The sequence below is a fragment of the Tigriopus californicus genome, chromosome 3 (assembly GCF_007210705.1).
Source record: "Tigriopus californicus strain San Diego chromosome 3, Tcal_SD_v2.1, whole genome shotgun sequence".
In the NCBI taxonomy this organism is placed as follows: Eukaryota; Metazoa; Arthropoda; class Copepoda; order Harpacticoida; family Harpacticidae; genus Tigriopus; species Tigriopus californicus.
The window spans coordinates 12802556-12820225 of NC_081442.1; the positions used below are offsets into that span (position 1 = coordinate 12802556).

At 41.5% G+C, this 17670-nt stretch overlaps 2 protein-coding genes across 3 annotated transcripts in view; both read left to right on the plus strand.

Moving 5' to 3' along the window:
- LOC131877582 (trypsin-like) overlaps window positions 1-17670 on the plus strand; it is a 39797-nt gene that overhangs the window by 13516 nt on the left and 8611 nt on the right. Inside the window, exon 1 of one of the 2 annotated variants that reach the window (XM_059223288.1) lies at window positions 15625-15740. The exons of the other annotated variant lie outside the window; for it this stretch is intronic. The gene's annotated coding sequence lies outside the window, so the exon portion shown is untranslated. Of the gene's footprint in view, window positions 1-15624; window positions 15741-17670 lie in introns of those variants that run through there. 2 annotated transcript variants of the gene reach the window in all.
- LOC131878172 (uncharacterized) lies at window positions 12573-14871 on the plus strand. The gene is made up of 3 exons (XM_059224081.1): window positions 12573-13259; window positions 13320-14075; window positions 14807-14871. Exons 1-3 carry the CDS (start codon window positions 13058-13060, stop codon window positions 14869-14871), a joined length of 1023 nt encoding a protein of 340 aa, XP_059080064.1. The 5' UTR covers window positions 12573-13057.

Sequence of the window (17670 nt, forward strand, 5' to 3'; positions counted from 1 at the left end):
TTGATACATTTGGAAAAAGCTCTCAATTTTGCATGCAATTGAGCATTATCAAGTTGGCGTCATTAGTGGCAGACGTTAGCGCCATATTTAGGTCAATGGACTGAATTTTTAAGGAGTGACTTGTTTGAACAGCCAAAGTTGACATTAGTTTGGACAAAATTTGCAATTCTTTACTGTTTGTTAACTCAAGAAATTGTAAGGCATCATATGCTAACACTTGTTTCAGCTTTTAGCCATTCAAAATTGGTACACTTAAAAAATAAACTATCTTTTGCTTGCATTATGTTCTTAAGATTATAAACATACAGACAGGAAAGAGTCCAGGTAAACCTACAGAAAACAAGGACAACAAAAGTTCTGCTTTTGTTGAGTTGAATCTATTGCCTGCGCACCATTACGTGGCCTGTATGTATTAATCTAAGGGTAAAACCTTTAGTCGGTCTTACAGATAGAGGCACGCCATGGTTCTCCTGAGGGCATGGGTTCGAATCCTGCCATTGGAGAAAAAGAAAATATTAGATGGCAGGGCAATGTCAAAGAGTCAAAATGCACTTAACAGCAAAATAGCCGTGATCATTTCTATATTGAACACGTTGAAACAAAACTTTAGGGGTCTCAAGTCTAGCAAGTACTTGAGCACTATTTCATTTAATACTTATTATATTTTGAATTGGAGTTCAAATCATGCCTGAATATTTAATTTATGTTTGCACAACACTGTGACAACACCATCATCTGCTCTTTCTCCAGCGTTAAAAAAGAGCATACATACCATTTTGATATTTTCTAGTGATATTGAGGATTTGCTTACAAGGTCATTTTAGGTAAGCCATAAGTGGCTAAATTGGTCCAGGTCTTTGGCATTAACTTCGCCAGAGGAAAGCCATAACCTTTCTGATCTTTCTGTGCATCAGTAGGTTATCGTCAAGATGGTTTTTGTCACTCTACACATGGTGTCTATTTCACTATCAAATTCTTTTGGAATACGCGCACTCGTTCGATAATTCTCCCAAGCGTTTGAAGCACCGACACACGTTGAGTATATCTTACGAAAAGTTGGTCAGTCCTGAGATACATACGATTTGTGTGTGCATGCACAAAATGATCAATTTTTGCAATAACATCATGACCTTTCGTTAACCAAAAGGAAAATGCATGTCGTAAATGATGGATCAACGTGGTTGGCATTGCAGAATTTGTGGTTGGATTAGACGATTTCTCTAAGAGTTCTATTTTGAATTCGGTATAGCGAAGTTTTATAGCAAACTTATTTCGATCGTCATGGTATGTGTACATCAACTGTTAAGGACTTGGGACATGAAGCATCTGTCTGGAAATTAGCATCGAAATTTCCTTCCTGCACGAAGATTCTCACTCATTGACACAACGGTACCAGAATCCACGAATCCACGACAGTTGAAAGATTTAATAACAAGAGAAAAAGTGACAACCTGAGAATGGATAGCGGCCAGATAAATTGTGAAATATACTCCTTGGCACTTGAAGCTAATTCTGAGACTTCGACGCGTTACGTAGGCAGTCATTTTTAATTGAGAAAAACTTCCCAACGCCTTGCAAAGCGATATTGTGGCTGGAATACCTTTGAAAGAGAATGACGAATGAGTTGGTGAAGAATCCTCATGAGCGATCCGAAGTGAAAAAACTAAACCCAAAGAATTAGTGAGTGGTCAGTCGTATTTCTTCTGTGGAATAAGAAGTCTTTGAGAAGTCAACTAAGTCTTCTTATTTTGTGAAGTCTGCACACTAAACTTTTGGTTCGAAAATCGATTACAATGTGCAATAAAACTGGCGGACCAGGTGTAACAACTTGCAGCCATCAATCAAAGGTCGTGTTAAACTAATACATTTCTCTCTCTAGGAGTAATTTAGAACCGATCCAAGCATATTTTGAAAAGGGAGTAGGCATAATAATAATTAAGTTATCCTACTTATTTGTATTTTTCTATCCGGTCGAATTAAAAATAAACCACTTTGTTTTGATTGCTTAATGGAGTTGACAAGTGGAGATGATAAATGGATATCGGGAAATGGAAGGAAAGAGAGAAAGAAATAACGCAAACTAAAGAGTGGGTCAAGGTACGAACTTCTAGACATGAGGACTGCAAATGGAAACGAAAATTCCGTATCTCCTGAACTTGGTAACTTCATTCAAAATTGGCACTTCATAGGAACACAGGAGATGAACTCGGACAAATTTGGGCCCCCAGTCATGATCAGAGTAGGAGTACAGACGCTGTGATTGGTTCATTACTTTGACTTCGTCTCTTAAAATTCGAATTTTCGACCTACTCTTGGTCAGCAACATAAGCTTTCGATGGCATACACTGTACAGTAACTTTGAAAGGAGCCCCTTTCCAGGAAATTCATATCAAAATGACTTTGATGGAGTACGTAGATCTAAGTATCTTATTTTATAATTATATTTCGAAAAGTGGCTTAGAGCTCCTCCGACCAAGAGCAATCCATTTGGCGGAAAGCCCATTCACTGGTCATATTTCTAGAAGTTCGTGTTCAAGGATAGTTTTCAGATCGAGGGCATAACGAACGTAATCTCAATTGAATTCAAACTTGCAACCCGAGTTGTACTACTTTCTTTTTAAATTCTGTGCTGCGTCTGTCTATCTCACTGTCAATTGAAGCTTTTTCTCACCTCTGTTGCTTGCAAACTCTCACTTTCGCCTAAGGCTCTAAAAGGGGTTTGATTAGAGGGCTTGACTAGCCCTCTAGGTTTGATTAATGACTGACGCTACGACGGTACATCACCCAATGTAGTAATGGGGCAAGTTACTATTTCTCCCTATAGGAACGTTTAGGCAAGCTCTGGCAGGTTCGTTTGTTTGCTGGTACCAGAGTCAGTGATGCAAGTTTGGGGCTTCAAACACGTTTTTGAGAAGCTGACCCTTCTTTCACATAGCTATATATGAGGAGAGGTCAGCTTCGTTAAGACTAGTTTGAAACGCCAATTTTGCATCACTGGCATTGGCAGGTAAGCTTGTTTGTTGGTACGAGCGCTTGCCTAAATGTCTGAATTGGCGCGATTGAAATCATTCTGTGGTTTAAACTCGTTTTTTTGTAGACTTTGATCGTATTGGAGAAAATAATTTACCTTGAAATATGCTTCTTGATATGGAACACATGGAACAGTTGATGAATTTGCTTGATGCATGCGCTGCCAACACTCTTCGTCCTTCATTGCCTTAAAAGAGAGGATGTGTCGCAACCCTGAACCGTTGGTTAATTGGTTCCTGGGCCCTAGCTTCCTCGTTTGGCCATTAACGTTTCTTAACTGGTCTCACTTACTTACTCGCGACCCCAAACTGGTGACCCTGACTTCAACATGTCTGTACAAATCCCCGTTGCCGATTGCTAGGGATATCCTTGCACGTCCCATCCATTCTATCCAGACAAATTTCCTGATGAGGAAGTCCCAAAATCTTGGACGTGAACATTGTCCCTGCAAGGAACGGATGTTTATTTTTACCATCATCCAGAGCTACACCCGTCAAACTTCGTCACTGCTTCAGTCCCTGCCTCTAATCCCGGCCGCTTGCAACCCATCATCCTTGCCTTTTACCCTGATTTCCCCGATTTATGGTCATGTTTGGTAAAGGATGAATTAGATGCTAGCAGTGTTACCTCGGACGACAGATGGGCATACTACGCCCTTTGGGCCTTTTCTAAGGAAGAGGTTCAGATTGTGGCCGGTGCCCTGAAGACTGCTGTGCCTGGCCACTTGTTTGAAACGGTCAAATGGACCCTTACCACCTGTTTTGCCGCATCCGTGGAGAAACGGTTTGACACAATCCTTCAATTGGCCAACTCTCACACAACTGAGGGTTCTGATTTTCCTCGGCTCATGGACGAACTCTGCCGTGCATGCAATAGTCTCACAGTAAAACTACTGATCCTTTCCGCATTTAGACGTGCGATCCCTGCCTCTGTTGCTCACTTGTTGCCTGGACCAAGTGAGGACGCAAACCCAATGACTTACGCTCTGGAGTATGAGCGTCTGGCGCCCTTACCCACCTCTGACAATGTTACCTTGGTTTCGGCCACCAAGGCGCCCGGCCTTTGACATGGCACAAACCGCCCAGAAAATTCCTCCTATTCCCACATCAATAGCCGTGGTCTCTGCTGGTATCACGCAAACACCAAGGCCACTAAATGCCAGCCCAGCTGCAGACATACTGCAAAAAACCACTTCCTGCAATCCACTATCTTTCACACCTCCTCCAAGCCAACTCCTCTATCTTGCCGCCGCCGGAAGGGATTGGCTCATTGATTCGGGTTTGTCTTGTTCCCTGCTCCCTTCCTCACCATGAGGGCCAATCTACACATACTTGCGGGCTACCAATGACTCGTCTATCCCTGTTTACGGATCTAAGGCCATTTCCTTCACATTGAGCCAGAACACGTTTGAGTGCACAGTCTACTTGGCGGACGGGACTAACCCAATTCTTGGGGCCAACTTCTTGCATAAGCACTACCTTTTGCTAGACCCAGCTGGAAAAGTACTCTGTCATCCAAAGTTTGGTTTTGTAACCCACCTTTTCACCGGCCCTCCAAGCCTGGTTCATCAGGTGCACCCTTCACCCCCTTATCTTTCACGAGGCTCTTGGAGCAGGACCCCTGCCTTGGCACGCCGGCCTTTGCGTTCACCAAACCTGCTCATGGCGTCAACCACCAAATCAGTACTTCTTGCCCCCCACTCACGTCCCGCTCAAAGTTACAAGTGGCAAAGGAACATTTCCTTGAACTTGAAAAATTGGGGGTGGTCCAACGCTCATCCAGCCTGTGGGCCAGCCCCCTCCACATGGTTTCCAAAAAGGATGCCTCAAGGCGCCCTTGCGGCGATTATCGCTGTCTCAACAGCGTTACACTGCCTATCCCGTGCCTCAGATTGATGACGCTCTCACCAAACTACATGGGGCTAGAGTGTTTTTATAGCTGGACGTTGTCAAGGGGTATTACCAGATCCCTGTCCACCCTGATGACGTTGCCAAGACAGCCATCAGCACTCCTTATGGTTTATGGGAATTTCTTCATATGCCATTTGGCCTTCCCAACGCTGGCCAAACCTTCCAACGGTTGATGGATTCGATCTTCTCAGACCTCCCATGTGTTTTTGTCTATGTTGACGACATTCTCATCTTTAGCCCCTCTGACTTGCACCTTACTTCGCTCTTGGCAGAGGTATTTTCTAGTCTTGCCAGTAATGGTCTGGCCCTTAAGATCCTCAAGTGCCTTCTGGGCATACCCTCACTCTTTTTCCTAGGCAGCGTTGTCTCCCCTGACGGCCTCAGGCCAGACCCTGCCAAAGTAGCTGCCATCACAGCTTTCCCTCCTCCTGTGGATGTCAAGGGCCTCCAGCAATTCCTGGGCCTTGCTAATTACTATCAGCGTTTTCTCTGCATGGCTTCTTCGTTCAGTGCCCCATTGTCTTCCCATGCTTCCCGTTGTGAAGCCACCAAGTCCTGGTCTTGGCCTTCCCAAGTCTCAGCCGCTTTTTCTTCCTTGAAGGATGCCATTGCCAAAACAACCCTTACTTCACACCTGTCCCCCTCGGCCATTGCAGTCACTACAGACGCCTCCAACACTGCTGTTGGTGGTGTACTTGAGCAATGCTCTGGCACAGCATGGCTCCCAGTGGCTTTTTTCAGCTGCAAATTGCGTGGTCCTGAGCTGAACTACTCCACTTTTGACCGGGAACTGTTGGGAGCATTCCTTACAATATGTCACTTCCGTCATCTGCTTGATTCCAAGCCATTCACCCTGTTCACCGACCACAAACCCCTGGTTGCTGCCCTGACTAAGAGGGGTGACCCCTTTTCTGGACGCTAACTACGTCAGCTTTCTTTCCACTTGGAATTCCCCCTCACCATCCAACATCTTGCTGGTACCGCAAATACTGTCGCTGACGCATTGTCACGCTCCCGCTCACTTCAGCCCGCAATTTCATGGATCCATTTGGCATCTGCTCAAGCGTCCCAGCCCCCTGATGTTCTGGTAACGTCAACCATTTGTCTCATCCACCTTGTTTGCAACGACCTCGAGATAGAAGGAATTGTGCCTATTCAAGGTTACTTGGGGTGTCACGTGTTAAAAATGTTGAATTTGTGCATAACTTAGTTGTATCAGGCTTGTTGGGGTACCATATTGATAGAGCATACGCCCTCCAATTTGCGAATCCTGGTTCGATCCCAGGCTGACCATGTCCAAGCTTCTTTGTGGTATTTAATTACAGCATAAGTTGCTGCTGCAACAACTTAAACGGACGAACTTGCGGTCATTCCCGAGGGTGAGGTAATAATTGATGTTGGGTTGTGACAACGAGGCGCGAATATCCCCCAATTGGGACACCCAAAATCAGATGACAGGCCAAGCAAGAGAGCTGCCGTCTGATTTCCTAACAAACAAAACAAACAACTTAGTTAAGTCTTGCTACAACATCAATTCATTGTCATCTCACATTTACTGAGCAAAATTACAATGATATACATGGCATGATTTGCCCATATTCCAACTTGATGGGAATGACGGTGACTAACTGAAGATCAAAAACAGGCAAGCGTTGAATTGTTGATAACACGCACTTTCAAGATACAACTCCAGTGAAGCCTAACTTCTGAAAATTAACACGTGTATGAGACAGTTTCATGACAAATGAATCGATTCAATAAGCAACAAGATGCATGCTTAAAGTTTTCGAATCTAATGCCTACCCTTGAATGACCACATTACCTTGATGTTAGATTTGAACCAATTGAAAAGAGACTTAAGTACAATCACAGATTCTCGTCACTCTATGAATGCCTATTAGGAGAGGACCAGACCAAAACATCCACCACCTAGCAGGGGCAAGGACAGTGCAGTGTCTAGTACTGATGTGCTCAAATTGACCTTTCCCTTGTTTTTTTCTATTTTTCAGTTTGGTTTTTCACGGGCTTTTCTAACTGCTACAAGGAATGTAATCCCCAGTACTATTAAAATGAAAGGCTATATAATATTTGGTCTACCAACGAGTTCGAATTGGCAGACCTAGCTAGTCTTTGAATGTAGGGTTGGTCTGGAATGCTATCTAAAAAATTGTCCAAGTCTGACTTGAAAGATGAAACTGGATCAACAAGATGGACATTCCCTACGAATATTAGAGGGAAGCAAATTAAACATTGAAGGAGTCCGAGAAAGAAGAGAAGTGGACTTCATTGTTCAAACTAGCCTGGATTCTCGAGGTACGCTCATTAAGCCTCTAAGTCACTAGAATTGACCCTAAATCCTGGGGTGGGAACAAAGCTCATGAAGCTTTGTTCGTTTGCTTATTCGATTGAAATTTCAGGTTATTTGCTTGTTTGCAAATATTTTATCCATATTCAAATAAGCTCACTGTTTCCAAACCACCAGGACTTAAATAGCGAATTTCTAATGCTTACTTTTCATTGTTTTGTAGGAACTAAGTCAAAGACAAATAAATAATAGTTGCTTGCCGTCAAATGTTGAATTTTGAATACCCTTAAAGTTTTGAACAGGCAAAATAGAAGCTGTTTTTGATGTTTGACCCATTTAAAGTTGCCATTTGAGTTTACACGTCTTGTATAGGATGATAGCCATGTGTTGAACCTCTGTCTTGGACCTTTTTGCATTATACAAGTGACAACCACGTTATCTGTGAAGTGAGGGATGATTAGGCTCCTTCATTGTTTAATTTGCTCCCCTCAAATGTTTGTTGGGAGTATCTAGGTATGTAGGTGTTGATCAAGTAGCAGAACTTCAGTTACATTTATTTAAGTTTTTGAAATGCTCATCCACGCTACATTCAAGAGCTAACCAGATCTGCCAACGCTAATTCGTTGGTGGATTAGACATTATATAAAGTTAAGTAAATGATTATGTTTTCATCTTGAACTGTTTGGGTTTTTGCATCGCCACTAGCGGTACGAAGTCTGCAAAAAATGCCATTAACAGATTTGGTTATGACTAAAAAAATTCAATTTTAGTTACAATACCCTTCATGTAGACGGACAATAACATAATTTCATGATTTAGCAGACATTGGAGAATAATAGGTTGAACACAATAGTTGCCCCAGACAAGGAGAGGTAAGGAAATATTGCAGTTCCATCAAACATATCAAGGCAACAAGAAGGGAATGCCCAATTGTCCGTTTTGCAACATATTTGTCAAAATTTAAAAACCTTGCTGGTAGACCATCAAAACATGCCCGAAAATATGCCAAATTTGTTTTTTCATGCCAGACGAGCGCAGAGGAGTCCCAAGTATGCCGCCACATGTACTCTTTTTTTTGGCAAATAAATGTGCCATCTGGCCGCGCTGAATATTTGCCCACGCTTTCAGGTGCTTTTTGGCCAATATTTTTAACCTTGCAAAACGGATCATTTGTGCAATACCTAGTTTGGATTCCGACCGCACCATTCAACATCTCGGGTGACTCATTGCTTTTTGCGACCTATTTTTAATAACCAACACCTAAGGATTCCAGCGGAAATATTTGCAGACCCGATTTGAATATCAATTCTCAGGTCATTCTTTTAGCAAACATGGGCAAATACGATTTCACCAAAAGCATCTCGTCATGGTTGAACTACTATTTAACAGACAGTGCACAAGTATTAGATACAGGCTTGTGCGTTTAAAATATAACACTTGTTTAAATCTCCTGCTATTTTTATCAGAGTTCCTTTTGGAAAACAAAACATTTCAACTCGAAAGGAAAGTGTTTGGAGAAGGTGTTAGAAACTTTACAGCCCCCATCTGTTCGCTTGTGAAGTAGGGCGAGCTCAAAATATGGAGCAACAAGGAGCATGAATTCTTGCCTTTCCACGGACGGAATAACATCCACCAAGAAGGACCAGACAGTTATCGGCTCTGATGGGCAAAAATGGGCCTCAAGCTCTTGGGCAAGGATGAGAGGCTTAACGCCGACGACTCCGAACCAAGCTTTATCATAAACAGGTGCTGCAAGTTCTGCTCCAGGCTGGAATTGATGATCATTGCTGATGGGGGTCAATAAGTAACATGCATTGCTCTAGGTTCTAGTTATTGATTACATTTAATTCGGTGACCGGACAACTTGACCCATTGGACAACTCGACTCAGCAAACAGCTCGACCCAGCAGACAACACGACCCAGCGGACAACTCAACCCAGCAGATAACTCGACACACCGGACAACTCGACACAATACAATAAATAAACACATGTTGACCAAAAAACATGATTATGGAAAAAACTAAAGCTAGATGAGTCAACATTCGATGTGCATGCAAAGATGTTAGCATCAAAATATCAAGTTTGATTAAAACATTATCAAACTTGATTTTCACGCCTTAATTGATGTAAACATAACTTGCTTTTGAAGATCAAATGATGAATTGTCTAAAACCTTTCAAATTTTGACATGTTTTGCATCACAGTTCCAATTTTGCTCCATAAGTATGAACTATTTGTAAGCTGGGTGGAGTTGTCCGCTGGCTCGAGTTGTCCTGGGTCGAGCTGTCCACTGGGTCGAGTTGTCCTGGGTCGAGTTGTCCTGGAATCGTATGGCTCCATTGCCTATAGTCGCTCATAGTATGGACTTGACTTTTTGGTTCAAGTTACCCCTTTGAGAGTCTCGTTCCTTTGCAAAAAGCGGTGAGATAGGTATTAACTATAAGCTTAGCCCACGCAGGCAAGCAAATTATTCTTTTTATAAACTACAGGGTGGATTTTATAAGGTGTTACAGAATTTGCTTTGGCAACAGTGACTATATGGTTGAACCATTTACTTTCCAAATTGGTGCCCCAATTGCCGACGGTATTGGCTTTGCATTGAAACCATTGCAACATTTTTTGAACAACAGCTTTCGACGTACGGAAGCCAAGGTCAGCAAGTCATTTCTAGGGACAGTACAGAGCGTGCCAGCGGTGAGGCTGACAGTGGGTGTTTTCTGTGCATATTTTTTGTCAAGAGCTACCAATTGGACTAATCTTTTTTACACTGAAAGGAAGTTTATCGAAGAGCCTAAATCCAGAATCTGGTGTATCTAGAGCAATTTTCATAGCGGCAATTGATGCTTTTGTTTGTAACACTTTATCCCGTTCACCCTGTATATAGAGTTAGAATCAAGAATCTGAAAGAATGTTGAGCAAATCAATCACTTGCAAGCAATAGTGAAAAACAGCCTTCCTTTACTTGTTTCTCAGTTTCCTTGAAAATTATGAGGGGAGTTTAATACCATCAAATAATTACAGTTAACATTGTGAGTGGCTTTTTGTTTTCTTTTAACCAATGACTTTCTTTCTCATTCAAATGATCAAGAGATACCGAAATATGGATCCAATATTTGGGAATGCTATTTTCAAGCAAAGTGTGCAATCATACAGGGTGTAAAATTGACAATTAGAATGAATTTTTCGTTTTGGAAAAGGTTGCAATGTCGGGAATATGCATATCGCATTTGCACTTTTTGATTTAGCCTAGTCTATTATCCGTGGGAACTTTTAAACATGGGGAAGCCGATGAAATATGGGTCCTTACTGAATAATACAATCGTCAATGGTTAAAACTACTATTGTTCCATCTATATTCTAATTCCAGAGCAAATCAAGAAATGCTTACGGCTAGTTATAATTATTCATCAAGTTACTTTAAAAGCCAACATTTTTATGGAGATAACTTATTCGTTTCCAGTTTTTGGGATGCGAAAAATCAAGATTAAGAGAGGAAGGAAGAAATTCAAACTATGCGAAATAGCAACTTCTTAAAATTGTTGGTAAGTCAAATCATTAGCTTTCAGGCACTGCCTGAGTGTACAAATAAATTCAGAGTAGTTACGCTATAATTTCCGGTTGACCATCCAAAAGTATATGAATCAGATAAACAGTAATTGACAACTGCATGATTCGCCTTGACACGCCAAGTTCAATTGATACTGAGCACACGCTGATGGTGGGTTCGTCGTCTGCTTAGGCAAGGATACCTTTAACAAGAGTATTGGACATGGCAATTTGCAAAGCTAAGCCGCTTTGTGATACCAATATTTTGGATCCCCAAAAGCCACAAGGCATACTACCATAAATTATGAAAAAGTGATTGAAAATTTTAAAAAATATGTTTTTATTACAAAATTTTGAGCTATTTTTCCTTAAATGAAAATATCGAGAGTTTCTAGTTGAGTTAATAAAAAGTCTAGAGTTTTAAGAATAGGTAACTATGAATATAAAAAGGAATGTGCAGTTTGGTCTCAAGTGCCAGCACCTTATTGCCTGTTTCTATTAATGACTCGATCAAAGTGCTGTGACAAAAAGAGAAATCGGCCTAGCTCCGCTGATGTTCACTCCTCTAGTTAAAGGTCTCTCTGGTTTAGGCCTTGAGGTCGTTTAGGGGCTTAGCTAGCCTCGCCTTATTGCGGCCACCGAATCCCAAAATGTTTGCAACGAAAGCTATGCGGCAAGACAAAATGAACAATAGCTTAACCGGTATTGTTGACCGTTTCCAATTAGACACTAATATTTTAGCAAAAACCTTGGCCTGACCCAATGTCTGTTCTTTGGGGGGCAATTTGCATGTTGAGTTAGTCGATTTGATTGTGAAAATCCTCGCAATAGATGGAAATAAAACATTAAGAGTTTTTTTGCGGACTTCCTTACCGCTGCTCAATTCAAGGCATTTATGCATTTCACTTGACTTTATATTCATTTAATATCTGAATCATCAACAAATCAGAGCTTGCGGATCCGGGTAGCCCTTGACTTTAAGGTTGATCGGGAATTTTGATCAAAAACTTGTCCAAGTCTGACCTAACGAATGCTTCTGTATATATAAACGGATTTGAGGAATGTTTCTGCAAACAAATTAAACAATAATAGAGCCCGAGCAAGAGGACATATGGACTTTTTGTTCTAACTAGCTTGGATACACGAAGCAAAACGATTTCGATTTGAAATTTTGAGTTTTCCCTCAAAATAGCTTTTTTTTCATAGCATCAAGTCACATCTTTTTTTCAAGGAGATCCATTCTCCCCTTTGCTCTTTAATCTTTTCATTAGCAATCTTCCAATCTTGTCTGAATCATGATGGTGTGGTGTGGCAAAGCAAGAAAACAGTGCGATGTATGATGTACGCTGATGATCTCTGTCTCGTGGCACATTCGGTAGAAGACCTCCAAAAGGCCACGACAGATTTGCTTGATTTCTGTCAGTTGAACGACCTTCAGGTTAATGGTGTGAAATCCAAGGTTTTGGTTTTCCACAAGGGCAGACTTCCAGCTTGCTCGGTCGTCTTCAGGGGAGTTGAACTCGAAAGAGTGAAGTTCAATTACCTGGGAATGATATTTTCGTCTCAATTATGCTTCTCAGCCCACTTACGTCACTTGAATGTGAAAGCCAGAGGAAAGATTCGGTTCCTTTTGTCATGCTCGAAGCTCTGCGACCTCCCGTTTGCTCTGATATTGCGCGTCTTTCAAACCTTTATCTTGCCCATCGACGAGTATGGATTGCCGAATTTAGTACAAGAAACATTGCTGGTAGTGTAGGCGACCTGAGTTATTGGGAAAGACTCCAGTCCCTTGAATTATATAGCATTCAACGAAGACACGAGCGATACCTTATTCTTTACATGTTCAAGTGTCTCCACGGTCTTTGCCTCAATCAAGGCATTGACCGCTCCCAGAGTGACAGAAGAGGCATTACTTGTGCCATTCGACATAAGGCGAGTTTGTTGGACAATGTACAACCTTTAGCCATAGATTTCTAGACGCTTGATGTCGGACGACCGACCACTCGGTTGGCTAAACAGTACAATAAACCGGTTTGTAATCAATTCCCAGGAGACCATCCATTGTACTGTTTTACCAGCCGAGTGGTCGGTCGTCCGACATCCAGTGTCTAGAAATCTATGCTTTAGCCCATACCTCTCCGACTATTGGGACATTCAGGCAGATTTTGCAGCTGATTCGGTTAAGTAAACAAATGTTTGTTTGCTGGTACCCGGTTAGTGTATCGTGGGTGTAAATTGAACATTTTGATAAACCCTAAAGAATATGCCTAAGGAATCAGCAAGTCACAAGAAGAGAAAAAATGGGACGTATTGTTGCGTTGTCGATTGCCGAAAGAGTCAGCGAGTGGATGGTTCTCGTGGGATCAAATATCACTCGTTTCCCACTGATGAAAAGCGTTACTATCAGTGGGTTAGAGCCGTCAGACGTGAAAACGCCCATGGTTCGCTATGGTCACCAAGTTATGGTATATTTTTGTTCTGGTATTCGTTGCGGGTTTATATTAACCAAGAATATTTTGTTTCAGTGTCCCGGATCTGCTCATCTCACTTCGTTGGAGGTGTGAAAAGCGATGATCCTGAGAGTCCAGCTTACTATGCGACGATATTTCCAACCAAACATGTCAAACCCAAGACCATGTCAGATCTTAAAAGGTTTGAGAGAAGAAGGTCAAGGGAAAATGCGAAGTTGATAGCCGAAAGTGCTCAGACTAGTGAAAAGGCTCCCCAGATCGCCGATGAGGATCGATCTCTTTCCCTTGATTCGAATAGAACCCAATACAACCATGTCTTCCCTGACACTGTGGTGGGTCTATCTAGTTGTGTGGATGTGTCCACTCAAACGGAAGAATCGAACGCTCCTTGTGAATTTCGTTGGAGTTGTGATGCAGAAATTAATGGCAACGTTATGTCATTCTTTACTATGGCATCTATTCCACCTGAAATTTGCCCCAAAAATCCCAACATAGACCGTGGTAATCCAGATCCAAACGAATCCAAGCCGGCACTCTTTCCGATTCTCAGCCTGAGCGAGAAACAATTTCAAACTTTTTGCGGAATTTCGATCTCAGATTTCCAATATCTTTTGTACAAAGGAGGAGACGACTTAAAAGACACCAGAGTGCTCTCAAGGGAACAGAAGCTTGCCCTTTTCTTCGTCAAACTGAAACTGAACTGTTCATTTCTTGTACTTGGGGGTATGTTTAATGTGTCACAACAATTTGCGAGCTCAACCTTTCGTCAAGTATTAGAGGTCATGTCAATCATCATGAACACGTTTTTGGGTTACTTCCTCATATTGCCTTTTTGCTTTCGCTTCGTTTTCACGGCCGTATTGGAAGTTTGCATTATCAGATGGTGTTTGAAAGAAGTACTTTTGGACCGTTTCCGACTTGCGAGCGCAAGCAATTTGTTTGGAACGAGAAGCTGAAATTCTGAATTTTCTCGACTGGTGCCAAAGTTTTTTGGTGAATTGGCCTATGGTCAACTTGCACAATGCGATGGCGGAAACTGGATCACATTCCACATTCTTCTGATAAAATGACTGATGACTTGAGGACAAGAAGTTCAAGTTGATGTCAGCTAAATTAGGGATTGTCATCGGGTGGAAAAATTGAGCTCTAACCTCTGATGCCAGCTCACGATCTTCAATAACTACTTCGGGGGGCCTTGCTTACGCAGTAAGACATTTAAACACGGACGAGCTTGCCAAGCCAAACATTTGTAACTCATTAGCCATCATTTGAAATTGATGCGCCGTGTCGTTGCCTTGCATCAGGACTTTCGATTCGGCCGTATTCGTTGATCCCAGTAACTGTTCAATGCTTTCGCCCTTTGGAAACTTCTTTTGCAAAAGCTTGCTAGGAGCGTGCCACAGTTGCCTTTGATCAGTTTGAGTGTCGGATCGCTCTTGATTGACAAATTGGAACAAGGCCGCACCATGCTTGCACTGAGCCACACAGCCTGCCTGACACGAACATCTGGAACCAATGATTCTGCATGCTCTTGGCTCCAGCTCAAACTCAAGATTGTAAGGAGTTTCTCGAATACTGGTGGTACGAAAGCACTTACTACTTATAAAAACCTGGCTTTCATGGCGGTTTTCTGTCACATTGAAGAGATTATCAATGATACTCTTCTCATTCTCCAACATGAAATCACGAAACGTAATCCCCTCCCTGTATCTCTTCAAATCCTCCACCCACGAGGGTGATCGGTTGATTCCAGGGAGACACCATGCAAACCACGAAACGATGATTTTAGAAAATGCTTTGATAACGGTTGGTTCTTGTGGTAATTATTGATAATTCCTTCCTGACTTGACGTTCTCTCACTTTGCGGTACCAGCAAACAAACATTTGTTTACGTCAAAAGCATCAGCTGAAATATCTGCCTAAACGTCCGAATTCTACTTATTAGATGAACCCTTGCCTAGTCTTAAGCGAGATTTGGAATGTTGCCTGCTAACGATACCTGACCAGCCCCACGTTCAGGGGTGCCTCAAAGCCGCAGGTACTAAATCGTTAGTAGATCATTTTTTTTATAAAACATAACTTGATTTGCTGGGAAATCTAAGCATCGGCTAAGAAAACCGTAAAAAAGGATGATACCGTTGAATCATTTCATTTATATGATATGGTTACCAAAACTTTTGATACGGACATCTGAAATACCATTTAAACCAATTTGAGTGGGCGGATTGGCTTCAGGAAGACTTGTCTGCATTCCAGTCTTGGGCACTGAATACCGTGTACCGGTCACTTTCTTTTTGACACCTAGTTATATTGTTGACTTTGCCTGCGTCTAAATGGTTGTTTTCGAGGAACAGGCTCACTGTTTGACAGAGGTTGAATAGTGCGTGGAATGTTCTGGGGCTGAGTTTAGTTTGAGCCAAGATCATGCTTTTGTAGTGTTTTCGTACCAAGGCAGCCCATAATTAACTTTTCAAGGTAAAGTAAATCGTACGATGATGATTAAACTCAAATTATTCTTCAATTTCTGCTAATAATAGAGCCTTCATAATGCATGCATAACAAGACCAAAAGATATTTGTATGTCATCCACTTTTCTTAAGAAATCCCAATGGTGGATGTAAATCATATTCTAGAGCTACTCATTCATAAAGTACAAGAAGCCTAAAATTATGGGCACTTCCAACTGTACTAATAAGCACGAAGCTTTTAAAGATCTTCGTGGAAAACAGTTATTGAGTGGGGCAGTAAAACCAACATATTAACTTAAGAGTGTAATTGGGAGCACGAAGGAAAAGAGACAGGGAAGAGAAAATGGAGAAAGTAAGTGGGAAGAATGAATAAGTGTGTTGTAGAAATAGAGGATAGATAGAGAATGGCCAGACCAAGATCAGGACTCCAAAGAGGACGAACCATGAGGAGTGATTTTGAAGGTTTACTTGATTCCGTTATCTTCCTACCGCCAGCGGCAGTTTGGGTTGTCTTGGGCGGCTAGGACGAGGTTGGGCTCTTTCTTGATTTTTGGCTTTTTCTTTTCTAGCATAATCCAGGTCTGAATCATGAATCTTATAGTTTTCAAACATAACAAAGGCACATTTCATTCAAACAATATTAATTTCTTGCCTGAAAATTTGTGTGCTTCAAGTACTTCAAACTCTTTAAATCGACGGAATTGGTGGCCGAATAGAGTTGAGTTTTGCAGCTTCAGATTGTCTAATTTAAGAGCCAGAGTTGCTCATGGGGTTTCAGAGCCACAGCAAACAAGGTAAGAAAATTTTGTCGTGGGCACAAATACAGGCGTCGGTAGTTTTGTTTAGGAGAGGAAACTTCGTGTTCAGTACAGGGGGACCCGCTTATATCGTCGCCTTCGAGACCGAGCCAAATTGACGATATTATCAGTTATATCAGTTGCGTAATGACGTTAATTTCGCTAACGAATCTTAAACTACGAGTGGGTTTTTTCGTGTTCTGCTTTTGTTTTCAAGATCAAATTGAGAAATATACATAAAAGTTGCTTGCAACTTTCAAAAGGATTAATTGGTGTTGTCAAAAGTGTTAGTACGCTTTTAATTGCAAAAAAATGCTTACTGAGGTGAAATGTGTAATCAGAAATGAAAGCGTAAATTATGCGCTTCAAAATTTGCCTCAAAATAAGGATATATAGAGTGAGGCGACTTTAGAAGCGGAGACAACTTATACAAAGGCTGTAAAAATGAATCGGGACTTTGATAAAACGACTTTATAGGCGAATTGACGATATAAGCGGAGACGATATGAGCGGGTTCCACTGTAGTTATAGCGCAGATGCTTAGAAATGAGAGAGGTCCCTGGTTCGACCTTTCTCCTAAGGAAATGTTTGAACGGATATATACCCTCCGATCTTTCACTCAAGTACAAAAAGTCAAATGTTATGGCTTGTGAAATGTTTGAATTTTAGTTCACCTCTAAATCATTTCCTATGACGAATATGTTTAATGACATTTTGAATGGAAATAGTAATTGCAAACATTGAACACTTTTTTGCACATAAATTGCAAACAACAAAACACTGCAGTGCTTTGACTGAAGCGAGCGAGGAGCCTCGTGAAGGTAAAAATTTGCCCATGATGGAAGTGGTATCTCGAACCTTTGATTTAGTCTCATTTCCTTGTTGTTTCCTGTTTGTTGATGAGGCATTCTTCATTGAATAATGTGTCCCGACTTGGCATTGAAAAGCGAATAATTCCTCACAATTTTATTCTGAAAACAACTCCAGTTTGAAATAAACTCACTGACAAAATTTTAACAATAGGATGAAGAAATTGAAAAGAGAACCAACCGACAGAAGTCATATTCGAAACGAAATGCTTATGAATTATTCATACAGTTTATGTAAAGTTTATGGTTAATTTTGGCTTGCGAAATTGAT

Bases quoted from the DNA above. Each gene is read 5' to 3' on its own strand.
- LOC131878172 (XM_059224081.1), top strand. From the start codon at position 13,058: ATGCCTAAGGAATCAGCAAGTCACAAGAAGAGAAAAAATGGGACGTAT. The intron at 13,260-13,319 runs GTATATTTTTGT...ATTTTGTTTCAG, and splicing joins GCTATGGTCACCAAGTTATG to TGTCCCGGATCTGCTCATCT. The intron at 14,076-14,806 runs GTTACTTCCTCA...TCTTGGCTCCAG, and splicing joins CATCATGAACACGTTTTTGG to CTCAAACTCAAGATTGTAAG.